Here is a 24,381-nt window from a genome sequence, read left to right as displayed (position 1 = left end):
TACATTTCCTATGGCACCAGCCGTCTCTCAGGCTGGGGGAGGAGCACAGACTCCCACTACCCACACTTCGGAGCAGACGGCTCCCCAAGATTAGACTCCAGCAGCCCAGCCAGTTGGGGTAGTTCAGCCGGTTATTGCGGCACATGTCGGTGAAGGGCCAACCATGTCTTCTAAGGGATTATTGAGATTGGACAAGTTTGCCAAGCTCTTTCCAGTTCACTTTAGTGGTGCACTTTCTGAGTACCCACGGGATTATCTTGACCGCTGCCATGAGGTGCTGCGGAACATAAGAATAGTTGAGACCAATGGGGTCGATTTTGTTGTGTTTCACATGATGGGTTCCGCCAAGAGATGGTGGAAGGATTTTGTATCGACTAGACCAGCTGGGTCGCCTGCTCTTACTTGGGACCAGTCCTCTCAGATATTTCTTAAGAAGTTCCTTCCTATCATATTGAGAGAGGATTATCACAGGCAGTTCGAGTGTCTCCCATAGGGCAGTATATTAGTCACTCAGTATGAGACCCATTTTGTAGATCTGGCCCGTCATGCTATTCTTCTGCTTCCTACCGAGAGAGAGAGAGAGACAAAGAGAGAGAAAGAGGAGGTTTATTTAGGGACTCACTCAGCCTATCAAGTTGCAGATGGACAAGGAGACCAGGAGTGAGATTTCTTTTCAAACAGTTGCCAATGTTGCCATGTGAGTCGAGATGGCTCTTGCACGGGGGGGGGGGGGGGTCAGAGGTCTAACAAGAGGCCTCGTCATTCTGGCGGGTTCAGTGGTGCCTCATCTGAAGGCAGGGGTACTTTTGGTAGAGGCCATCCTCCCAGACCGTTTCATTCAGCACTCCAGGCATCCCACGGTGCCTCAGGTGGTCGTGGCCCTTAGATGCATTATTCCGACCAGCTAGACTACAGTGCACCACCAGCTCCTATTAGTGCACCTCCGCTCTAAAGCTTTCAGGGTGGTTACTCAGGTCAACAGGGTCAGCAATCACAACAGTCGAGGTTCTATTATACTTGTGGTGATCCGAGGCACATTGCTAGATTTTGCCCTCGGGCATCGAGCAACTCAATGCATCAAGGTTCTCGTGCTATGGTCCTGGCACTGGGTGCTTGACCACCTGCTCTTTCAGCTAGAGGTAGGGGTCAGACAACTAGAGGTGGAGGTCAGACCATTAGAGGTGGAGGTCAGGCTGCTAGAGGTGGAGGCCAGCCAACTAGGGCCCGTCCTAGAGATGTAGTGCAGAATGGTGGGCCCCATCCCCGATGCTATGCTTTTCTAGCTAGGCCTGAGGCTGAGTCATCTGATGCTGTTATTAAAATTACTATTTTAGTTTTTAGTAGAGATGCTTCAATTCTATTTGACCCTGGCTCTACTTATTCCTACATGTCATCCTATTTTGCTTCATATTTGGTTGTGCCTCGCAATTCTTTAAGTGCTTTTGTGTATGTATCCACATCTGTGAGAGATGCTATTATTGTAGTTCTTGTTTATCGTTCGTGTGGTTACCATTGGGAGTCTTGAGACTAGTGTAGATCTTCTACTTCTCGATATGGTAGATTTTGATGTTAGCTTGGGTATGGATTGGTTGTCACCTTATCATGATATATTGGATTATCACACCAAGACAGTAACCTTAGCGTTGCTGGGGTTGCCTCGATTAGAGTGGAGATGGACTCATGGCTATTTTACCAGTAGGGTTATCTCTTATGTGAAGGCTCGACATATGGTCGAGAAGGGGTGTCTAGGTTATTTGGCTTATGTTCGCGATTCTAGTGCGGAGGTTCCTTCCATGGATTCAGTATTAGTTATTCGTGAGTTTACAAAGGTGTTTCATGCAGACCTACCGGGGATGCCACCCTACAGGGATATTGACTTTTGTATTGATTTGACTTCGGGCACACATCCCATTTCTATTTCGCCATACCGTATGGCCCCGCCAAAGTTGAAGGAATTGAATGAGCGGTTGCAAGATTTGCTTGATAAGGGCTTCATTAGACCAAGTGTCTTGCCCTAGGGTGCGCCCATGTTGTTTGTGAAGAAGAAAGATGGATCGATGAGGATGTGCATAGATTACTGCAGTTGAACAAAGTCACCATCAAGAATAAGTATCCACTATCGAGGATTGATGACTTATTTGATCAGCTTTAGGGTGCCAAAGGTGTTTTCAAAGATTGATTTGAGGTCTGGCTACCATCAGTTGAGGATTAGGGCATCTGATGTCCCTAAGAACTTTTCGGACTCGATATGGGCATTATGAGTTTCTAGTGATGTCATTTGGGCTGACAAATTCCCCAGTAGTATTTATGGATTTGATGAACCGGGTATTTAAGCCCTATTTGGATTCCTTTGTGATTGTGTTTATTGATGATTTCTTGATCTACTCCCACAGTCGAGAGGAGCATGAGCAGTATCTTCAAATTGTACTTCAGACTCTGAGAGACAACTAATTATATGCTAAGTTTTCAAAATACAAGTTCTGATTGGGCTTAGTCGCATTCTTGGGGCACGCTGTATCAGCATAGGGACAGAACTGGCCTAGACCCACTTCAGCCACAGAGATCCGGAGTTTCTTAGGTGTTATTAGCGTCGGTTGGTGGAAGGGTTTTCTTCTATAGAAGCCCCGTTTACCATGTTAACCCAGAAGGGTGCCCCATTTAGATGGTCAGATGAGTGTGAGGCGAGCTTTCAAAAGCTCAAGACTGCTTTGACTACGACACTAGTGTTGGTATTGCCCACATGTTCGAGATCTAATATGGTATATTATGATGCATCTCGTATTGGACTTGGTGCAGTATTGATGTAGGATGGCAGGCTGATTGTATATGCGTCACGACAGTTGAAGGTTCATGAGAAGAATTACCCTGTTCATGACTTAGAGTTGGCAACCATTGTTCATGTGTTGAAGATTTGGAGGCACTATCTTTACGGTGTCTCATGTGAGGTATTCACGAATCATGGGAGCTTGTAGTACTTGTTCAAACAAAAGGATCTCAATTTGAGGTAGAGAAGGTGGTTATAACTATTGAAAGACTATGATATCACCATATTGTATCATCCCGGGAAGGCCAATGTGGTGGTCGATTCCTTGAGTAGTAAGTAAGTGAGTATAGGCAGCCTTGCATACATTCTAGTCAGTGAGAGACTGCTTGCATTAGATGTTCAGGCCTTGGTCAATCAGTTTGTGAGGTTGGATATTTCAGAGCCCAGTTGTGTTCTAGCCTGTACAGTCACTCGGTCTTCCTTGTTTCAGCGTATCAAGGAGCGGCAGTATGATGACCCTCATTTGCTAGTCCTTAGGGACACGGTGTGGCATGGTGCTGCCAAGCAGGTTATTGTTGGAGGTGATGGAGTATTGAGGATGCAGGGTCGTGTTTGTATGCCTAATGTAGATGGACTTCGTGAGTTGATTCTTGAGGAGGCCCACAGTTCCCGGTATTCTATTCATCCGGGTGCCGCCAAGATGTATTAGGACTTGCAGCAGCATTATTGGTGGAGGAGGATGAAGAATGATATAGTTGCATATGTAGCTCGGTGTCTAAATTTTCAGCAAGTAAAGTATGAGCATCAGAAACCTGGTGGTTTGCTTTAGAAGTTAGAGATTCCTGAGTGGAAATGGAGTGGGAGCGTATCACTATGGATTTCATTATTGGACTCCCATAACTCAGAGAAAGTTCGATGCGGTATGGGTCATTATGGACAGACAGACCAAATTAGCACATTTCATTCCTGTAGCAGTTACCTATTCTTCAGAGCGGTTGGCTAGGATTTACATCCGCGAGATTGTTCGTCTTCACGGTGTACCCATTTCTATCATTTCTGATCGAGGTACGCAGTTCACCTCACATTTCTAGAGGGCAGTACAGTGTAAGTTGGGCACACAAGTTGAGCTGAGCATAACATTTCATCCTCAAACGGACGGACAGTCCGATCGCACTATTCAGATATTGGAGGATATGCTCCGCACTTGTGTTATAGACTTTGGAGGTTCATGGGATCAGTTCTTACCACTTGCGGAGTTCACCTACAACAATAGCTACTAGTCGAGCATTCAGATGGCTCCCTATGAGGCATTATACGATAGGCGGTGCCAATCGCTAATTGGATGGTTCAAGCTGGGGGAGGCTCAGTTGTTGGGTACAGATTTAGTGCAGGATGCCTTGGATAAGGTCAAGATTATTCAGGATCGACTTCGCACAGCTCAGTCCAGGCAGAAGAGTTATGCCGACCGTAGAGTTCGTGATGTTGCACTCATGGTCGGAGAGAGGGTATTGCTCCGGGTTTTACCTATGAAGGGTGTGACGAGGTTCGGAAAGAAGGGCAAGTTGAGCCCTAGGTATATCGAACCTTTTGAGATTCTTCAAAGAGTGGGTGATGTGGCTTACAAGCTTGCATTGCCACCTAGTTTATTAGTAGTTCATCCGGTTCTCCATGTGTCCATGCTCCGAAAGTATCACGATGATCCGTCCCATGTGTTAGATTCTAGCTCTATCTAGTTGGACAATGATTTGACTTATGAGGAGGAGCCGGTGGCTATCCTAGCCCGACAGGTTTGTCAGTTGAGGTCAAAGAGTTATCCTTCAGTTCGAGTGCAGTGGAGAGGTCAGCCCGTCAAGGAAACAACTTGGGAGTACGAGTCGGACATGCGGAGTAGATATTGCCACCTTTTCACCAGCCCAGTTACTTTTCTAGGTCCCTTCGAGGACAAACGGTTATTTTAGAGGTGGAGAATGTGATGACCTTATAGGTCATCTTATATTTAGAACCTAATTCTGTGCATTGATGCCTTAAATGCCTCATTTTAGTCCTCCTCGATTTGCGTGCATAGTCTGGGTATTTTTCCAGAAAGCTTTTATATTAAAAAATTGAGAAAATATGAAATTCTTGCCTTAAAATTTATTTTAGTTGACTTCGGTCAATATTTTGAGTAAATGGACCCAGATCCATATTTTGACTATCCTGGTGGGTCCGTATCGTGATTTGGGACTTGGGCATATGCCCGGAATCAAATTCGGAAGTCCCTAGCTCGAGTTATCGTATTTTGTTGAAATTGAAAAGTTTACAGGTTTAATGAATATAAAGGTTTGACCAATATTTTACTTTATTGATATCGGGTCCGTATGTTGGTTCCGAAACCCGATATAAGTCCATTATTATATTTGTGACTTGCTCGTCGAATTTGGTGAGAAACGGAGTTGGTTTGACGTGATTCGGACGCCCGGTTGTTGCAATAGTAGTTCATGAGTTTTCTTGAAAATTTCCTTTGATTTGGTGCTCAATTGGTAGTTCTAGGTGTTATTTTTGCGAGTTGATCGCGCGAGCAAGTTTGTATGATATTTTTAAACTTGTGTGCATATTTGGCTTAGAGTCCCGAGGGCTCAGGTGAGTTTTGGATAGGCTACAGAGTGAATTTTGGACTTAGGGAAGTTTTGGTATGTTTCAGTTCTAGTGTAGGCCTCAAACCTCGCAACTGCGAGGTCAGGCTTCGCATTTGTGACCTCTGTTAGGTTCGCATTTGCGAGCAACTCCTCGCATTTGCGAAGAGTAGATGGGGCACCTTAGGTTCGCATTTGTGAACAATACTTCACTTTTGTGAAGTGGGACTGGGGCAGGCTTGGTCGTATTTGCGATCAATTTGGTCGCAATTGCGGAAGATAAATATTCGCATTTGCGAACAAATCATCGCAAATGCGATGACAGCAGAAATGCGTGGACTTCGCATTTGCTAAGGTTTTCTCGCATTTGCGAGTTCACAATTTTCCCAATTGCGACATCTGCAACTGATCAAATAGCTGAAAAGAGGATTTTTGTTCATTTTTCAAATTTTCAAAACTAGAAAACCCTAGAGGCGATTTTTCAAAGAACTCTTCTTCCCCAAATCATTAGTAAGTGATTCTAATCTATTTTCTTTCAATCTTTATTTACATTTCCCAAGATTTCAACCTAAAATCTAGTGTTTTCATGGTGGAAATTGGGGGTTTGGGTAGAATTAGGAATTTTTGTAAAATTGGGATTTAGACCTCAAATTGGGGTCGGATTCCAAAATAAATTACATAACCGGGACCGGGGGTGAATGGGTAATCGAGTTTTGGTCCGAATTTCGAGTTTTGACCAAGCGTGTCCGGGAGTTGACTTTTGTTGACTTTTTCAATAATTATCTAAATTGAATCCTTTGCAATCGTGGGTAGTTCCTAAAGCTTAATTTGAATCGTTTGGTTGGTAATTTGCTAGATTCAATTGGTTCGGAGGCTTGTTTGAAAGGCAAAGATGTGGTTTAGCTTTGAGTGGATCTTTGGAGTGAGGTAAGTGTCGTGGTTAACCTTGACTTGAGGAATTATGATTTGTTTGTCTGTTTGCTACATGTTTAGATGTTGGGTACAACGTATATGTGAGGTGACGAGTACTTATGAGTTGTTGTCGAGTTAAAGCATGCAGGTGGACTTGTTCCTTGTAATTTATTGCTTATTTTAATAATGTTATCCATTCTTAGAGTAGTTACTTATTAAATTGATCGTTCTTACCACGTTTATGGGTTTTGTGATTACAAAGTCTTGTTTCTAAAAATTGAGATTGGTATCGTGGAACCATTGTTGACGTAAGGCTTGTTCTTGTTGATTTTATCTCCCTGTTATTACTTGTTCATTGTTATATAGTAAGGGAGAGTGTTAATGCACGAAGGGTGATGACGTGTCATATGTGAGTGTTAGTACACGAAGGGTGATGTCGTGCCATATTATGAGAGTTAATGCACGAAGGGTGATGCCGTGACATATATTTGAGAGTTAATGCACGAAGGGTGATGTCGTGCCGTATCTATTGATTTGTGAGGAAAGTGAGCGTTAATGTACGAAGGGTAATGTCGTGCCATTATTATTGTTTCACTGTGAGGTTGAGAGTAAAAGCATGAAGGGTGATGCTGCACAGTTTTATTCATTGTGTTTACTCGTTTTACTGGTTAAAGGCTTATTGACTGTTTTGGTTATCATTTCTGCTGTAATTATCGTACTTTGTACCCCCTTTCGCATGTCCCCTCCCAATAGTACATGTTTAGATTTTATTTGTTGTTATCTTTTACGTATATTGTTATCTGCATAGGTTTATTATGTGGGTGTCTTGTCATAACCTCATCACTACTTTGTCGAGGTTAGGTTCGACACTTATGGAGTATATGAGATCGGTTGTACTCATACTACACTTTACACTTTTTGTGCAGACTTTGGTACTTGCCCCAGCTGTTCGTGAGGCGTAGAAGCTTGGATTTTTCATTGGATACTCGAGGTAGATCTGCTGACGTCCGCAAAACTTGAAGTCCCCTCCTATTTTCCCTATTTTACTGTTTCTTTTCATTGAGAACAGTTGTATTTTTGTAATGACCCGACCAGTCATTTTGAGCATTTGCACTTCGCTCGCCAGTTTTCGGGCATGACTAGCCCCGTATGATATATTATGACTTATGTAAATCATCGGTTGTGGTTTTCAGGTTAATCGGAATAGATATGAAGAATGATTCTCAACTTGAAGCTTTAAATTTGAAAGGTTTGACCAAGTCTTGACTTTTTAGTATTCGATCTCGGATTTGGATTTTTATGATTTGGTTAGCTCCGTCGGGTAATTTTGGACTTAGGAGCGTGTCCGGAGTGGAGTTTGGAGGTCCGTGGTGGATTTAGGCTTGAATTAGCGAAAATTGGAAATTTGGCATTTCTGGTCGGCAGTGGAAATCTTGATATCAGGGTCGGAATAGAATTACAAAAACTGGAGTAGATCCATTGTGTCATTTGTGACATGTGTGCAAAATTTCAGGTCATGCGGAGGTGATTTGATAGGTTTCGGCGTCGTTTGTGGAATTTGGAAGTTTCTAAATCCTTAGGCTTGAATCCGAGGGTGATTTGATGTTTTGATGTTGTTTTGAGTGTTCCGAAGTTTAGAATAAGTTTGAATGGTGATATGCGACTTGTTCGTATTTTTGGTTGAGGTCCCGGGGCCTCGGGATGGTTTCGAAAAGGTTGAATTTGAGAAATTGCAGCTGATGTTGCTGCTTTTGTCATATCCGCACCTGCGGATTGGGGACCGCAGGTGCGAGCTCTGCAGGAGCGGAAGAGAGGTGCAGGTGCGTGTATGACCGTAGGTGCAGCTTGGTAAACTGCATATTCGATGCCGCAGAAGCGGTGAAGCAACTGTAGATGCGAGACCTGGTGAGGTAAGTGAAATCCGCAGAAGCGGACATTTTTCGCATAAGCGGAAGCGCAAATGCGCTTATGGGATCGCAGGTGCGGAATCCCTGGGCAGAGACTATATAAGCATTCCTTCGCGAATTTTGGTCATTCTTCCACCATTTTTGGTCGATTTTGGAGCTCCAAGCTGCGATTTTAAGAGGGAATCAAGTTTTTTCAGAGAGGTAAGCTACTTGGGTTTTGTATATTGTGCTTATGGTGATTATTCCATTGTTTAATCATGAAATTTGTGGGAAAATTAGAGAAAGAATTTGGGAAATTAGGACTTGAACTTAGAGAGTTAAATTGGGGATTTGAGGGGTCATTTGAGGTCCGATTTTGATGATCTTGGTATGTATAAACTCGTGGAAGAATAAGGATTTTAGTATTGTAATTTTTATCAAATTCCGAGACGTGGGCCCAAGGTTCGAGTTTGGCCAATTTCGGGATTTTGAGTTTAATTTGATTATTTTCGCGTGGGCTTTGTCCCTTTGGCATGTATTGATGATATGATTATGATTTTTGATAGATTCGGGACGATTTGAGGCCGAGTCGAGAGGCAAGGGCATTACGGAGTAGATTCTCGTCCGGTTGAGGTAAGTAATGATTGTAAATCTTGTCCTGAGGGTATGAAACCCCGGATTTCACTTTGTTTCACTATATTGAGGTGACACACACCCTAGATGATGAGCGTGGGGACGTGCACCATTGAGGATTGTGAATTGGTACGTCCCGTAGCGACTCTTAAGTTGCGTATTTGACTGAAAACTATTTGATACGCTTGTGTTTTGGAAAATATTACTGTATTTTGGGCTGAATGCCATATTTGGGCCTCGTGCCAAGTTGTTTGGACCCTTAGGGGCTTTTCCTTATTAATTCCTCACTGTTTTGACTTAAGATCTGTACTTAGTCATGTTATATTTTTATTGATTTCATAACTCAGTATTTATTACTCTTTTGATGCATAAAAATGATATTTTGGGCTGAGCAACCTATTTTACTGATAGCCCGAGTGATTGTGAAGTTAATGACTGAGATAGACCAAGGGTCTGATGGCGAGGTTAATGACTGAGAGAGGCCGAGGGCCTGGTTGTGAGGATTATATATTTATGGATCGGGCTGCACGCCGCAACAATATATATATATATGGATCGGGCTACACGCCGCAGCAATATAGCGCTTGGGCTGTAGGGGCCCCTCCAGAGTCTGCACACCCCTAGTGAGCGCAATCGACTATATATATTTTTGGATCGGGCTGCACGCCGCAACGGTTATTATAAGGTACCTATTGAGCGTGAGTGCTGAGTGCGAGCGCTGATTAATGAGAGTTCAGTCTCGAGTGACTGAGAGGCTTGCCCGAAGGGGCTTGTTTTTATGAAATTACTGTTTTCACTCCTCTTATTACTGAGCCTCTATTGAAAGTGTTGAACAAATACTTTCAAACAACTTTCATTGAAACTGGAGTTTTTACGAGATGTTCGGAATTTAATCACTGATTTGGCTTCGTTTTTCCACTGAAATTTTTATGTTATGAGATGTATATGATTTATATTTGCCCGAGGGGCTGTATACAAACTATGTTTTGCCTGAGGGGCCGATTATGATTTTCATCAATTTTACTATAAACTGTATTGAACCTATATTGAAACTATTGGAAAGCAACTTCAAATGATTTTTACCAAAAACTGGATTTTAAATGAGACGATTGACTTACATTCTGATTTGAAAGCTTGTTGTGCTTACTGAGTTTATCATGATGTGGATTTATCATTTCCTACTGCTTAGTCTTTATTTACTTCTGTTACGTACTGAGTTGGCATACTCACATTACTCCCTGCACCTTGTGTGCAGATCCAGGTATTTCTAAGCTCGGTGGCAGGTTCACCGGAGTTAGCAAGGTAGCTGCCTAGCGATCGCAACCCTGCTTTTCTCCCTTCTTATTTTCCCCTAGTGTACTTTGTGATTTTCCCCGACCATATGGGTCTTGAGGTTGTCAGAAAGTTGTAATAGATGCTCATGATTAGTGACACCCCGATGTCGGGCTTTCTTTCCGCACTGTTGTTTTGTTTTAAACACTATATAAAGGTTTATTGTTAAATAGATTTGATTTTATCCTAAGAATGGAAAATACTGATTGGTTTTGGGTTTGTGTCGGCTGGCCTAGTTCCATGGTAGGTACCATCACGATTGGATTGGTTTTGGGGTCATGACAATTTATTTTAGACCTTGTTTGTAGAAATTCTAGAAGCTCGTGAGTTGTGACTCCAAATCCAAATTATAGTAGATATTATGGGCATTTATGTTATTCCGCACTCAGTTTTAGTTTATTTTGGCTTAATTTACTTTATTTATTGAAATTGAATGAAAATCGGCTTAAAAGATTCTCTAACGTTGGCTTGCCTAGCAAGTGAAATGTTAGGCGCCATCATGGTCTTGAAGGTGGAACTTCCGGGGCGTGATATTCAAGTTCATATTATCTTATTTGAGAATGTAGATGTAGAAATGATAATTCATTTCTCGTAATGTTTTCTCAACTGTTTATCATGTCTCCCCCTCATGTTAGAAAAACAAACTTACTTCATCAACTTTAAAGACCCACCTTTGTGTGTTTTGGTGTTAATCAAAATATGCACTGCATATTAATAATAATAAAACAGAACTATTTGGTTCCTGACCGTGAACCACATGTGAGGGGAGAATGTAATATACTTTCGTATAACGTATATCAAACTGATGTAGATAACTTTGTTCTCATAAATAATAGTTTAACTATTAAGTGAAAGCATTCAATAAATCATTTGCTAAACCAACTTTGATGTAAACCAATTTATCAAGATGAAATGTCTTGAATAGAAAATATGGAAATTACGCTCGAAATTAAATTATTGAGTAAGTTACCTTGCAAACACCAGTTGCGGGTTAATAATAATCGCACATGTAACCATCTTATAGATTCATCTTATGTGGTATACATGGCAGGTGAATGGGCACATATTCACCTTTGATATTTTCAGCATTCATGGAGTTCAATCCCAATTTTAGTTAGTCTATTAATTAATGAGAACAAGCAATATAAGAGAATTTGTAAAGAACTTTCTAGTTCTTTAATACTTACCTAAATGAATTCTCTTTTATTTTGGCACATCATACTTAGATTAACATGGCTAAACCAATTATGCCAATTGAATAAATTATTAATATTGATAAACTTCGGGTATACACCATGACGTGTGCAATTAGCAATAAACTTCTACTTTATCATGGCATCTTTTGTTTGTGTAGTACAAAATGGAGAATAAAACATGTAACTTTTTACATGCATATTACCCCGCTACAAGTTGTAGTAATAGAAGATATTAAATCTTTCATTTATTTATAGTCTCAATATAACCAACCGCTTTCGTGAATACTTTAGAAACTCAATAAGTTTCTTTAAGACTTACTACGACACAATACCTTGTTGATAATCAATTTTATTTCTCCAAAATAGTAATAATTGGCTCTTCCAGAGCTCTCAATTAATTTTGTACTACCACATATTCATCAACATCCATATCGTGAATATCTCTTTCAAAGAGAAAGTTATACCATTATTGTAACGACCCAACTGATCATTTTGACCAATTGTGTCCGGTTTAGCGGTTTGAGGTCACGAGCAGCTTCATATTATGTGTATCAACTTGCGTGCGCAGTTCGTGCGTGAAACCGGAAAGCTTTTATGTGAAAATATAAAAAATATAGTAATTTCTAGTGTTAAAATTTGGTTTTTTGTTGACTTTGGTCGACATTTTTGGCAAATGAACTTGGATATGTGTTTCGACGATCCCGGGAAGTCCGCGATAAAATATGAGACTTAGACGTATGCCCGAAATTGAATTCCGTGGTTCTTAGCCTTAGAAAACAATTTTTGAAGAAAATTGTTGTGCTGGTTTTTAAAGGAAATAAATAAATAAATTAATGTTTGAACTCATTGGTATCGGGTCCGTATTTTGGTTCCGGAGCTTGGTACAAGTTTTTTATGATATTTAAGTCCTATCTGTGAAATTTGGTGAGAATCGGAATTGATTTGACGTGATTTGGACGTCCGGTTGAAAAGTTAGAAAATCATGAGTTTTGAGGTTAAATTCATAGTTTTTGATGTTATTTTGATGATTTGATTGCACGAGTAAGTCTTTATGATGTTTTTAGACTTGTGTGCATGTTTGGTTTGGAGCCCCGAGGGCTTGGGTGAGTTTCAGATAGGTTTAGGCTATGTTGCGCTTGTTTTTGGATGCTTCATCGTCGTTTCTTCAGGCAAAAATGATACCATATTGAGAAAATGAGATCAAAATTCAGTTTTGTTTGAAACATTAGTTCCGTATCGAAATTATGGAGCCATAAGAAAAAGAATCATCGAATTTGGACATCGTATGAGAAAGTTATGCTCATTTTCGTGTCGAAAAAATTGCTGGTTTCTGGTGTGTTCGCAAATGCGAACTTTTTCATCGCATTTGTGATGCCCAGTTCGAAAATGCGAACTTTTGGTCGCAAATGCGACTTCTGTCAGCCTTGCTTTGTTTGCAAAATCTGAGGCCTGTTAAGTGAGGTTTTTGACGGAATTTTCACCTATTTTTTAATTTTCTCAAACCCCTCAACCTCCATAGGTGATTTTTCAAAGACCCAAACTTCTCCAAATCATTGGGTAAGTGTCTCTAATCAATTGTCAACTATATTTTGTGATTATATCGTAGATTTAACATCAAATTCATGAGAATCTAAAGGAAAATTTGGGGAAAATTGTGAAATCTTTCAAAAATGTAAAATAATGATTTGAATGACCAAATGGTATCAGAATTAGAGACTAGGCGGTAGCTGTGCGGGTTGGAGCGGTGGAGACTCAAGGTAAACCTACTACAGCATTCGCAGGCCTCAGAGTCACCTTTATTTGTACTCATTTCTATTTGTTCCTTTTGTTTCGGCGCACTGATGTGTTTATTTTGTATAACTACTCTTAGAAAGGCTTGTGACTTGTACCACCGATTTTGAAAATTGTAAATTGATAAGAGTTAATTATATTAAATTTAGCAAATATAAATGTTATCTCAATTAATGTTAGACTTACCTAGTTTAGAGACTAGGTGCCATCACGACTCCTTTGGAGGGATTTTTGGGTCGTGACAATTATGGTCATGGTCAAAATCATTATAGACAAGACATGTTGCTTCCATTACTTTTGTCCTGTAATAATTATATTGCCATAATATTTTGGCATAATCACAATAGGTACGTGATCAATGATCATTCATGCCATACTAATGAAATTATTTCTTCTTTTATCTCAAACCTCCTTCTAGAAGTGAGTGTGGTATATTCACTACCACTAGCATGTTCATATTCTTTCAAGAATGAATATATATTCATAAATCACATGTTATCACATTCATATCATGAATGGACCATAATCATCTATATGTACGAAATCTCATGTCAAATCGATGACAAACATTAATTTCACAGAGTGAAGGATTATTTTGAGAATCTATATTGTTCTCATTACCACAATAATGACGATTATAATTTCGTCTACTGCCACATCCACATCTATTGATACCTTCACGGTAATAATTTTATCTTCTTTCAGTCTTATCACATATTGCTACCATATTCTCTTAAGGGAATGATAATGGAGCAAATTCAATGGGACGGATTTTTACTTTTTGTGCTCACAATCATACATGAATTTGATCATGGCAAGACATAAATTTTACCACTTCGGGTGGTTATAATTTCTTACAAACTCTATTAGAGTTATAATCAACATTTATTGTCCTTGCTTATATTAAAATCAAATTATAGAATTTCAAGAATTTAAAAGAGAAAAATAAGGTAAAATACTTACGTTAAATCCAAAATTTATTCTTGAGGGAAGTTCATGGAACAATTGACAATCATTATGCTCAATATTATGTATAAGTTGAGCACCATGCCTGTATCCCAAATCCTCTACTCACTTGGTTGGAGTCTCGTGCTGATAACGTGTTATAAAACTATAAGAAGAAGAAGAGTATTGCAAAGAAAAGTAGGGAGAGAGAATTCTTATTGATTTGGGATGAATTACAATGGAATAGAACCCCTCTATTTATAGGAAAAAAGTGACTTAGCCACCAAGTAACGAACCCTAAAATCTCTCTAAAATCTAGACATTCACCTTAAATACAATTCTATTTATAACAGAAATATTATATTGAAAGTACAAAATGAGAGAGAAAAAGAAAGATAGACTAATTCCATAAATTTTACCCCCGATAGCAAAGGCATACACCTATTTATTATAAATCTAAATCATTTTAAAATATTATTTTCTATATCTACCTTTTATATTTTATAGCAAAATAAGTATTTATAGTATATACTACTATTGAGGCATGAAATACGCTATTTATGTTTTTCCTCATTCTTAAATAGTTGGACATACCTATTTTTAATGTGATTGTCGTTACTGTATTCATAAATATATGGCGCCAATACATGTAATACATGCGCATACAGCTGGACTGCCCTGATTGTAGGCACTTTTTGTTGTTGTACTCATGAATACATGACGCGAATACATATGAATACATGCGCGTACAACTGGACTGCCTTGATTTTAAGTGCTTTTTACTGTTGTATTCATGAATACAACATCGCGAATACATGCGCATATAGCTGGATTGCCCTGATTTTAGGCGCTTTTTACTGCTGTATTCATGAATACAACAGCGCGAATACATGCACATACAGCTGGATTGCTCTGATTTAGGCGCTTTTTGCTGTTGTATTCATGAATACATAGCGCGAATATATGTGAATACATGTGCGTACAACTGGACTGCCTTAATATTTTTGCGCTTTTTGCTGCTGTATTCATGAATACAGCAACGCGAATACAGCGAATACACTACCGTAACAACTGAATAGTAGTTATATATAGAAAGTAATTATGTATATGGTAGCTATAAGAAGTTAATAGCCACTAAACAATAGTAGTTTCTGAAAATTCCTCTAAAATCTTGTGTGCCGTCTCACGTAGCAATTGTCATTTGAAAAGGTCCATGAGTCGATTCTCTAATCCGGCACAACGTTTACCTACTCCTATGACTGATAGGCAGTGGCGGACCCAAGTGGTGTCACAAAAAAATAACATTGTATATATGTATAAATTAGGATTAAAGCTGTGTAAATTTTGTATAAATATTTATTTGAACCCACTTGACAACTGTTATTTTACGACTAAAGTTATATACTTCTAAAATTGAACCCGCTTGTCACAAAATCCTGGGTCCGCCACTACTGATACGAGGGTACTTTGCCTACTAATGTATCGATAATTCAATATATGAGCAGAATCAAGCTGATAATTTAGCCTAATTTCCAGTCGTGCAAGTTTTAAAATATTGGTTGACGTCTGAGTGATGGTGAAACTTTCGCCTCTTTTTTCTTCTTTCTTTAACCTTGACCAGAAACTCCTCAATGATCGACTAGGAATTATATATAATCTACGTTTATCCTCAATTTGGAATATTTATGTCAGCTCAAAAGCTCAGGACTAGAACAAGTCATCAGACACATTGTATGACAGATCTTAAATTTTGTTCTCAATAGAAATTCAAAGTTGATTAAAGCACGTATCTTGCAAATCATCGTACGATAGAATTATGTGGGTTTTATCATTTTGCATAGCTTCTGCTTGAATTTCAACTCGAAAAGCAACAGTTTTGAGATGAATGGTTTGAATTGCAACCATTCCTTTGGTTGTTTTTTTCCTAAGCTATTGCGCCTGTACCAAACTCTTTAATTTGTCGCCCTGAAATTTAAGGAAAGTCCAATGTTTGTGTATATTTTATAACATGAACTAGTTAGGCGGATCCAGGATTTTGAGACTATGGGTATACCACCTATTTTATCGTAAATTTGGTGCTTGTAAACAGTGTCAATTTGTTTTGGTCAATAATATCAATTGCTGTGAGAACATTTAGTGTTTTATGACTTATTATCAATTTTAAATATTATTCAAAGAGATAACTTATACGCTTCTTAAACCATTCAGTTCTTACCATCAAAATTATATTCAAAACGAATGGAAAAATAAAATGCTAATGACAATTTAATACCGTAAAATCTGAAATTTGTGCAAATTTTAGTGTAAAAAGTAGCACAAAAAATATCACAAATTTTAAATGATTAATTCTTTAAAAATAATCTATATGTTATACTAAAAAATTATAGATGAAAGTTCAATAATTTATGAAACAAAAATATTTAACCAAGTCATTGTGTAATTTAATATTCAGTCAATAATTTGCAAACCACAACTAAAATATTCCTTAAGAAACTATGTCAACAATTCAAAATTCTTTGAGATAAAAGCAATTAAGAACTAAGAAGCAAAAAGGATAAAGAAAAAATTATTTGAGAGATAGCAATTGATAAATTGGGATTAGGGAGGATAATAGACATTAGAAAAAAGCTAAAAGAGAAAAAAATAAGCAGTAGTGAGTAGCGTGCGAGTTGGAAAGCAAATGAAAGAAAGGAAAAAATCAGAAAGAAAACTATAGGACGAAAAAGTCCAAGAGGATTTGATCCCTTGTCCTTCGGGAAATAAAACAACCATCCAACCAATGCACCATTAAGCTTTATAGATATTAGACCGTTTCTATGAATTATGTTTGTGGAAACACTAATTTGTTGGGAAAAACATGGGTTCACGTGAACCTCAATTTATATAGTATATCCGAACAGGGCTAAACATGCAAACGATGCTGCACATTAAAAGTAGTTGATATTAAAAGAAAAGCGACATGTATATTATAGAGATACTTTTAATGATAAGTAATTTTTTAGGATAGGTTTTACAAGTTTGATCCAAGGCGATTAGTATTAAATCAAATTAAGAGTGTATTTGGATTAGCTTAATGCAACAAGAACAGTCAGTTGTTTAATTATGTCATGAAAGTTTTTCTGATAGTTGCCGCGTAACATTTTGGTCTGGAGAGTTTAACGCATTCAGAGTTTAACGCTTCTAATTGTGTGCGAATAAAAGTTGTATTTAACTTTTGCACTACTTAGCCAGATTACAAAACTTACCAGTCAATTACTACACTAATTAAATCACAACATGGTAAACTGAATATCAATTAGCTAATTAGCATTATTAATTTCAATTACTTAACTTTGTTCTTCTTTTTGCATATACGAGCTCAGGCTTCTTCTTGATTTAAATTAAAAGAAATTGTTTTCTTGTTTCACAGAGATAAAAAAGAGCCAGTTCCTTGATTCCTTCCTAATACAATTATACTATTACACCAGTAATTACTTCTTCTTGTCTCATTCATTTCCGCCAATGTACACCTGCTACTCTACTAGAAACTACGTATTACTTGCTTAAATTCTCTTTGCTTCATTTACCTTCACGCCTATTGCACTTACGTGTATGGTCATACAGTCTTCAAATTCTATTCATTTTGATTAGATATGTCACTAAAATAAAAGGACGTTGTTATCTTTACTTTCTTTCGAATTGTTGGAATGGACTGACCTATCTAAGTCATTATGAAGAGCTCACAAACAAACCTCTTCTAAGGATTGACCAACAATTACGAATCAATTTTTTATAAATAAAAAATAAGTTTATTAATAAATTAAATTTATATTCAAAATAGACATTAATTTCAACTTTTATCCTAATGATCTTTGCGGATAAGATGAGATGTAAAAATTGTGACGGAGAGGTCATATCAATTGAAAACTACTCTACTTATTCTGAATTACAATGTTTCTGATTAGCCGATTTGGCCAACCTTCAAAAATCATAGTATTATTTTGTGAAGTGTTTTTTTTCAAAAGTATTATTCTTGGAAAGGAGTTTATGTTTGACTATTTAGTTTGAAAAGTCAAGTTTTTAAAAATTGCTTCTAAGTGTAATTTTTTTTTAAAATGCTTTTTAAAAAAGTACTTTTGGAAAGAAACTACTTTTTTTTTTCCAAAACTCCTTCTGCTTCTACTTAAAAGTACTCTTTTTTTTTCTTCTAAAAACTTAGCTAAACACTTCAACTTAAAAAAAAACAAACAAAAAAGTGCTTTTTGTTATGGAGACGCTTGGCCAAACAGGCTAGTAGTCTTCCCGATCGTTTGGGTTGTGTTGGAACAGTAATTAATCAATGGCTGCAGAAGAATGACTTTCAAGTGCTCAATCTCAAGCTTTTTATGGTGCAATTTAAAAATTAACTCAAGACTGAAATATTAATTGTGTTTGATCATTATTGTGAAAAAGATATTGAAATACCTTGTCAAAATTTGATAAATCAAACATCACATAAAAATTAACTTATCTCAATGCAACTTGAATTTACTTCTATTTATTGGTTTATTATATAAAAATATAAAAATCTGACACACATGCATGTTACATATATAGAACTTATTCCCCACGCTTTTGTGAAGCATAAATCTCCATAATTACATTATGGATTCAATAATTTTCGTGTAAATTTCAAACGGTAACAGCTTCCATGAATTTTGCATCTTCTCCCATAGCATGCAGAGTTTCAGGGGTCAAACAAGCTTCAATGTCAATACTTCCTTCTTCCACGCCACTAAAAATTGTCATTTTCCCATCATGTTTGTTTCCAGCCCCACTTCTCACAGCAATCGGTCTCCCCCATCCAAAATCATTGGCGTACACGTTGAAACGCGGCGAGCTGCTAGCAATCAAGCTATTAGTCACCACCTCACTCTTCTTCACTATCTTTGGATTTTTCACCCAACTTTGGTAAAAAATCATAATTTCTTCGTGGGTTTGCATGGCTACCACCTTATTCATTTGCAAAGCTGCCCAACCTGAATCAGAAACGAATTCAGAATTTAATTTCTAGGCACTCTAGTATTTTTGAAAAAATTAATTCAAAACATAACATTTAGTCCTCCGATCCAATTTAACTATGTGATACGGTTTGATTTCGGATATAAAATCTTTAAGTTTTTGGAAGAAAAAAAACACATATTTGGAAACAACAGAAAAAGCACTATAAGAAGTAACAATAATTAAAATTCAAAACTTATATGAAAAAATTTTGTCAAAGAAAATCTCTTGTGACTATAGAAATTTGAAGTGTATCACATAATTTGGAAGAAAATGAGTATATAAGATTGTGGCTTCAATTGAATCATTCCTTAAACTATACATCAAACACTCACCCGAATTATTCTGTAGCAACTCTCTGGCGGTGGTTGTCACATTCACAAAATGGACTGCATTTCCAAAATAGCCTTCAGGTAAAGGCGGCTGAAGCCTTGGCCTTGCACCTATAAGTATTTTGAAACTAAAATTTTCGTCAGCGTTTATACCACTACGGCAGCGAATAACAGATTGCCATAGATGAGCCAAAACGGCTTGCAAAGAAGAGATACAAGTCTTTTGGTTGGTTCCAAATTCAGAGTTGGCTTTGGCTTTGAGCTGAGCTATGTTCTTCTTGCTAAAATGGAAAACTCTTTCTTCCAACAGAGGTGGATCAAATTCATCGTACAGATGTTCCTTAGGTAAAGTGACATGAATTGGGGAAGCAGTAAATCTAGGAAACCAACGTTCGAGGACCGGCGGTTTATTCACTGTAAGATTACAACTTCTAGTGCGTGATATTTCGGACCAAGAATTGATGAAATGCCAGAAAGAAGTCCCATCGGCTACACAATGATTGACAGTACATCCAATGAAAAAGCCATCCACTAGCTCAGTGACTTGCACGGCCAACACAGGTTTACAAACTCCTGTTAGAAGTATAGAGTAATAAGTAAATAAATACTCCATATATTCTGACTATATTAATAATTTAAACTTTTAAGTGAGATAATTCACTTAATTTAATATGATACTTCATTAGGGCAAATAGAGGTCATGCATGAATTCAAATATCACCCCCACCTAGAAAAGCAAAATATATTTTTACGTGTTTGGCCCATAAAAGAATATTGTTTATTGACATGAATATGTTATATGATGAGTCAAATAAGATTATCTTTAATCATGTTTATTGCAAATATATTTAAAATATTTTAAGTTATTAACCATTGTGACTTACTGACTTATACACTTTATGTACTACCTAAATATGTAAATTTTATTTTAAAATTTTAAAAAATCATATTTTACATAGATAATTAGTCAGTTTGACCATCATACTTTGAAAAGATTTACATAAACTAGACGGAGAGAGTAATATGTAATTAAAAGTATGCTCTCTTATAAATTAAACTTTTAGACAATATAATGACACAATTTAAAACACCTTCATAGTTGCGAACTCCATTCAGTGGAAAGAAAGATTTGACAATCTTTGGCACGTAAGTTGGCTTCACGATATCAGCGACAGTCAAGCCTGGCGCAGTTGCATGAGTGAATTCAGCTCCTTCATTGCTGCAATTAATAAAGAAAGATAAGGTGTTGTCACTGTTTTTACTTGCAACAAGTCGGCCAACAAGGAGAGGAAAAAAATTTAGAGTATCAGAGAGTGAGGTTTTTAGGCGATTAATGATTTCTGATGATGTTGCTAACTCTGTATGTTGCTGAGGATTTGGTTTTCGGAAAAGTAGTCCTTTTTGGATTGGATCTACTGTGAGGAGTTGGAGATCCCACGGAGTTAAGTGAATATTTTTGGTAGGAGAGTTTCTGTCTATGGGTTTCCCAGACCTAATTACACATGTAGATACCGCTTGATGTTTCGTCATCTATGGACATTTGTTGCAGAAGATAAACGGGGAGAAAGGAATTATATATATGGCTCAGATGGCAAGTGACAAAGACCTAACAATCTTATTAAAATTTGCTGCTACTAGTATTTATCTTTTTCTTTTCTATTATTTTCTTCTGTTTTGTTTATTGAGTTGAAACGCACGTAATAGTTTTCGGCTTTTTCTTATAATAATTACTGTACGTAAAGACTTTTCCCCCGTCAGTTTGTTTTAATATATAGTGTCACACCTCCTTTTTTACCTGCGTCTGTAGGGGCGTAGGGGAGTTTTTCCAACTAAAGGACACTCGAAACGGAATTTCACTACTAGAATTCGGCCAAAAAGCGATCAAATTTGGTCTGTTAAGAAAAGCGACCAAAGTTGGTCGCCAAACTACCGAAAATAATAAAAAAAATATTTGAAATAATTTAGCGACCATAGTTGGTCGCTATTTGGACGCAAATTTAGTCAAACTGTTGACTGGACTGGTCAGACTTGCTTGGTCAAAGATACACTGAGTTTAGCGACCAATGTTGGTCGCAAAAGTGGGACCCACACAATTTTTTTTAATAATTTTATTATTATTTTATAAAACTTATAAAATATAAATATATATAATTTAAAACTTGCGACCAAAGTTGGTCGCTAACTGAAGGATAAGAAGATAGCGACCAACTTTGGTCGCTAAAGTGGGACCCAGTTATAATATTTTAATAAATATATATTTATGTAAAAATTTTATAAAATATAAATAAATATAATTCAAAATTTAGCGACCAAAGTTGGTCGCAAATGTAGGACCCAGTTCTAACGTTTAACAATTTTTATTATTAATTTAAATATTATATAAAATATAAATAAATCTGATTAAATTTTAGTGACCGAATTTGGTCTCTAATTTAAATTCATGTAAATTTAGTGACCAACTTTGGTCGCTAAGTTAAATTCATTTAAAGTTAGCGACCAAAGTTGGTCTCTATATGGTCAAATTTAAAAATCACTTTTGTGTTTACTATGTAAATAATATAAATGTAAGTCGTTAATAATTTTGTAATACAAGGGATGAATAGTACTACGAAGCGGGCGTGTGTGTCTATATATACAATATATGTACTTACGCTATACTATGCACTAAGTATAAGTGTATGAGGTAATACCGTATCGAATATAGCTTATATATATATAATATATGTACTTACGCTATACTATGCACTAAGTATAAGTGTATGAGGTAATACCGTATCGAATATAGCTTATATATATATATATATATATATATAGCTTATATATATATAATATATGTACTCACGCTATACTATGCACTAAGTATAAGTGTATGAGGTAATACCGTATCGAATACAGCTTATATATATCTTATATATATATATAATATGTACTTACGCTATACTATGCACTAACTATAAGTGTATTAGGTAATACCGTATCGAATACAGCTTATATATATACTTACGCTATACTATGCACTAAGTATAAGTGTATTAGGTAATACCGTATCGAATATAGCTTATATATATATATATATATATATATATATATATATATATATATATATATATATATAATATGTACTTACGCTATACTATGCACTAAGTATAAGTGTATGAGGTAATACCGTATCGAATATAGCTTATATATATACAATATATGTACTTACGCTATACTATGCACTAAGTATAAGTGTATGAGGTAATACCGTATCGAATACAGCTTATATATATATATATATATATATATATATATATATATATATATATATATATATATATATATATACTTACGCTATACTATGCACTAAGTATAAGTGTATGAGGTAATACCGTATCGAATATAGCTTATATATATACAATATATGTACTTACGCTATACTATGCACTAAGTATAAGTGTATGAGGTAATACCGTATCGAATACAGCTTATATATATATATATATATATATATAATATATGTACTTACACTATACTATGCACTAAGTATAAGTGTATGAGGTAATACCGTATCGAATACAACTTATATATATACAATATATATACTTACGCTATATTATGCACTAAGTATAAGTGTACTAGGTAATACCGTATCGAATACAACTTATATATATATATAATATATGTACTTACAGCTTATATATATATATATATAATATGTACTTACGCTATACTATGCACTAAGTATAAGTGTACTAGGTAATACCGTATCGAATACAGCTTATATATATATAATATATGTACTTACGCTATACTATGCACTAAGTATAAGTGTATGAGGTAATACCGTATCGAATATAGCTTATATATATATAATATATGTACTTACGCTATACTATGCACTAAGTATAAGTGTATGAGGTAATACCGTATCGAATATAGCTTATATATATATACGCTATACTATGCACTAACTATAAGTGTATTAGGTAATAGCGTATCGAATACAGCTTATATATATATATATATATTTGAAATAGATATTTGAAATAGCGACCAACTTTGGTCGCTATTTTGGTCAAACAGTCAGAATATAGCGACCAAAGTTGGTCGCTATTTCTAAAAATTCAAAACTGTTTTACCCACCAAAATAGCGACCAACGTTGGTCGCTATTTTAATTACATAACTCTCAAAACTGGGATCCCCTCCCATTCTTTCTAAAAAATTCCCAAAATCCCTCTTTTCTCTCTCACACTCAAACCCCACCCCCCTTCCAACTCCCACCACCAGGCCCCACCCACGCCACCAACGACCACCGCTCAGCTACCGCCGTCGCCGTCGCCTCTGTCGCTGTTGCGTCTCTCCTTCTCCACCTATTAAAAATTCAAGGTTAGAATTACAAACCTAGGGTTTCAATTAGTGTTTCAATTGTTTCTTGTTTCAACCTAGAATTAGTGTTTCAATTGATTATTTAACATTGTATTTTATAGAAACCTAGGGTTTAGATTGTATTTATCATTATTTAACATTTTATAGAAATCTAGGGTTTAGGGTATGGGTTGAATATTTAGGCTAGGCTTTATTGAGTATTTCTCCTTCAATATTTTAGTAAGCAATAGATACTAATTTAACGTCAAAGACTTGAATTCATAGGTAGATATATATTAGGGTATAAATTGAACTTTAAGTTTAATCTTGATTAGTTTATAGGTAGATATTTAATATAGACACATGATAGTATATTTTGATTTTCTCTTAAAGTTCAAGACAATGTTAATGTTTAAGGCCTTAAGCGAATCGTTGCGTGGCTCTTGTTTGAGTACAACGAGTCGCCCACTTTTAGGATATAAATTGAACTTTTAGTTTAAGTTTAAACTCGTAGGATACGAATATAACTTATAGTTTTTAGGTTTTGTTCTTGTGAATTGAACTTGTAGGATATAAATTGAACCTTTTAGGATACGAGTTGAATTTTTAGG

At 36.5% G+C, this 24,381-nt stretch overlaps 1 protein-coding gene across 1 annotated transcript; it reads right to left on the bottom strand.

The window, feature by feature from the left end:
- Window positions 1–18,567: 18,567 nt before the first annotated feature.
- On the bottom strand, window positions 18,568–20,990 carry LOC107825276 (putative acetyltransferase At3g50280). Its single transcript, XM_016652112.2, has 3 exons — window positions 20,514–20,990; window positions 19,426–19,995; window positions 18,568–19,068 (listed from the first exon to the last, which is right to left on the bottom strand). Exons 1-3 carry the CDS (start codon window positions 20,950–20,952, stop codon window positions 18,722–18,724), a joined length of 1,356 nt encoding a protein of 451 aa, XP_016507598.1. The 5' UTR covers window positions 20,953–20,990; the 3' UTR covers window positions 18,568–18,721.
- Window positions 20,991–24,381: the final 3,391 nt, after the last annotated feature.

The sequence above is a fragment of the Nicotiana tabacum genome, chromosome 3 (assembly GCF_000715075.1).
Source record: "Nicotiana tabacum cultivar K326 chromosome 3, ASM71507v2, whole genome shotgun sequence".
NCBI lineage: Eukaryota > Viridiplantae > Streptophyta > Magnoliopsida > Solanales > Solanaceae > Nicotiana > Nicotiana tabacum.
The sequence above is the reverse complement of the archived record's forward strand: the minus strand, read 5'-3'. Positions and strand labels throughout refer to the sequence as shown.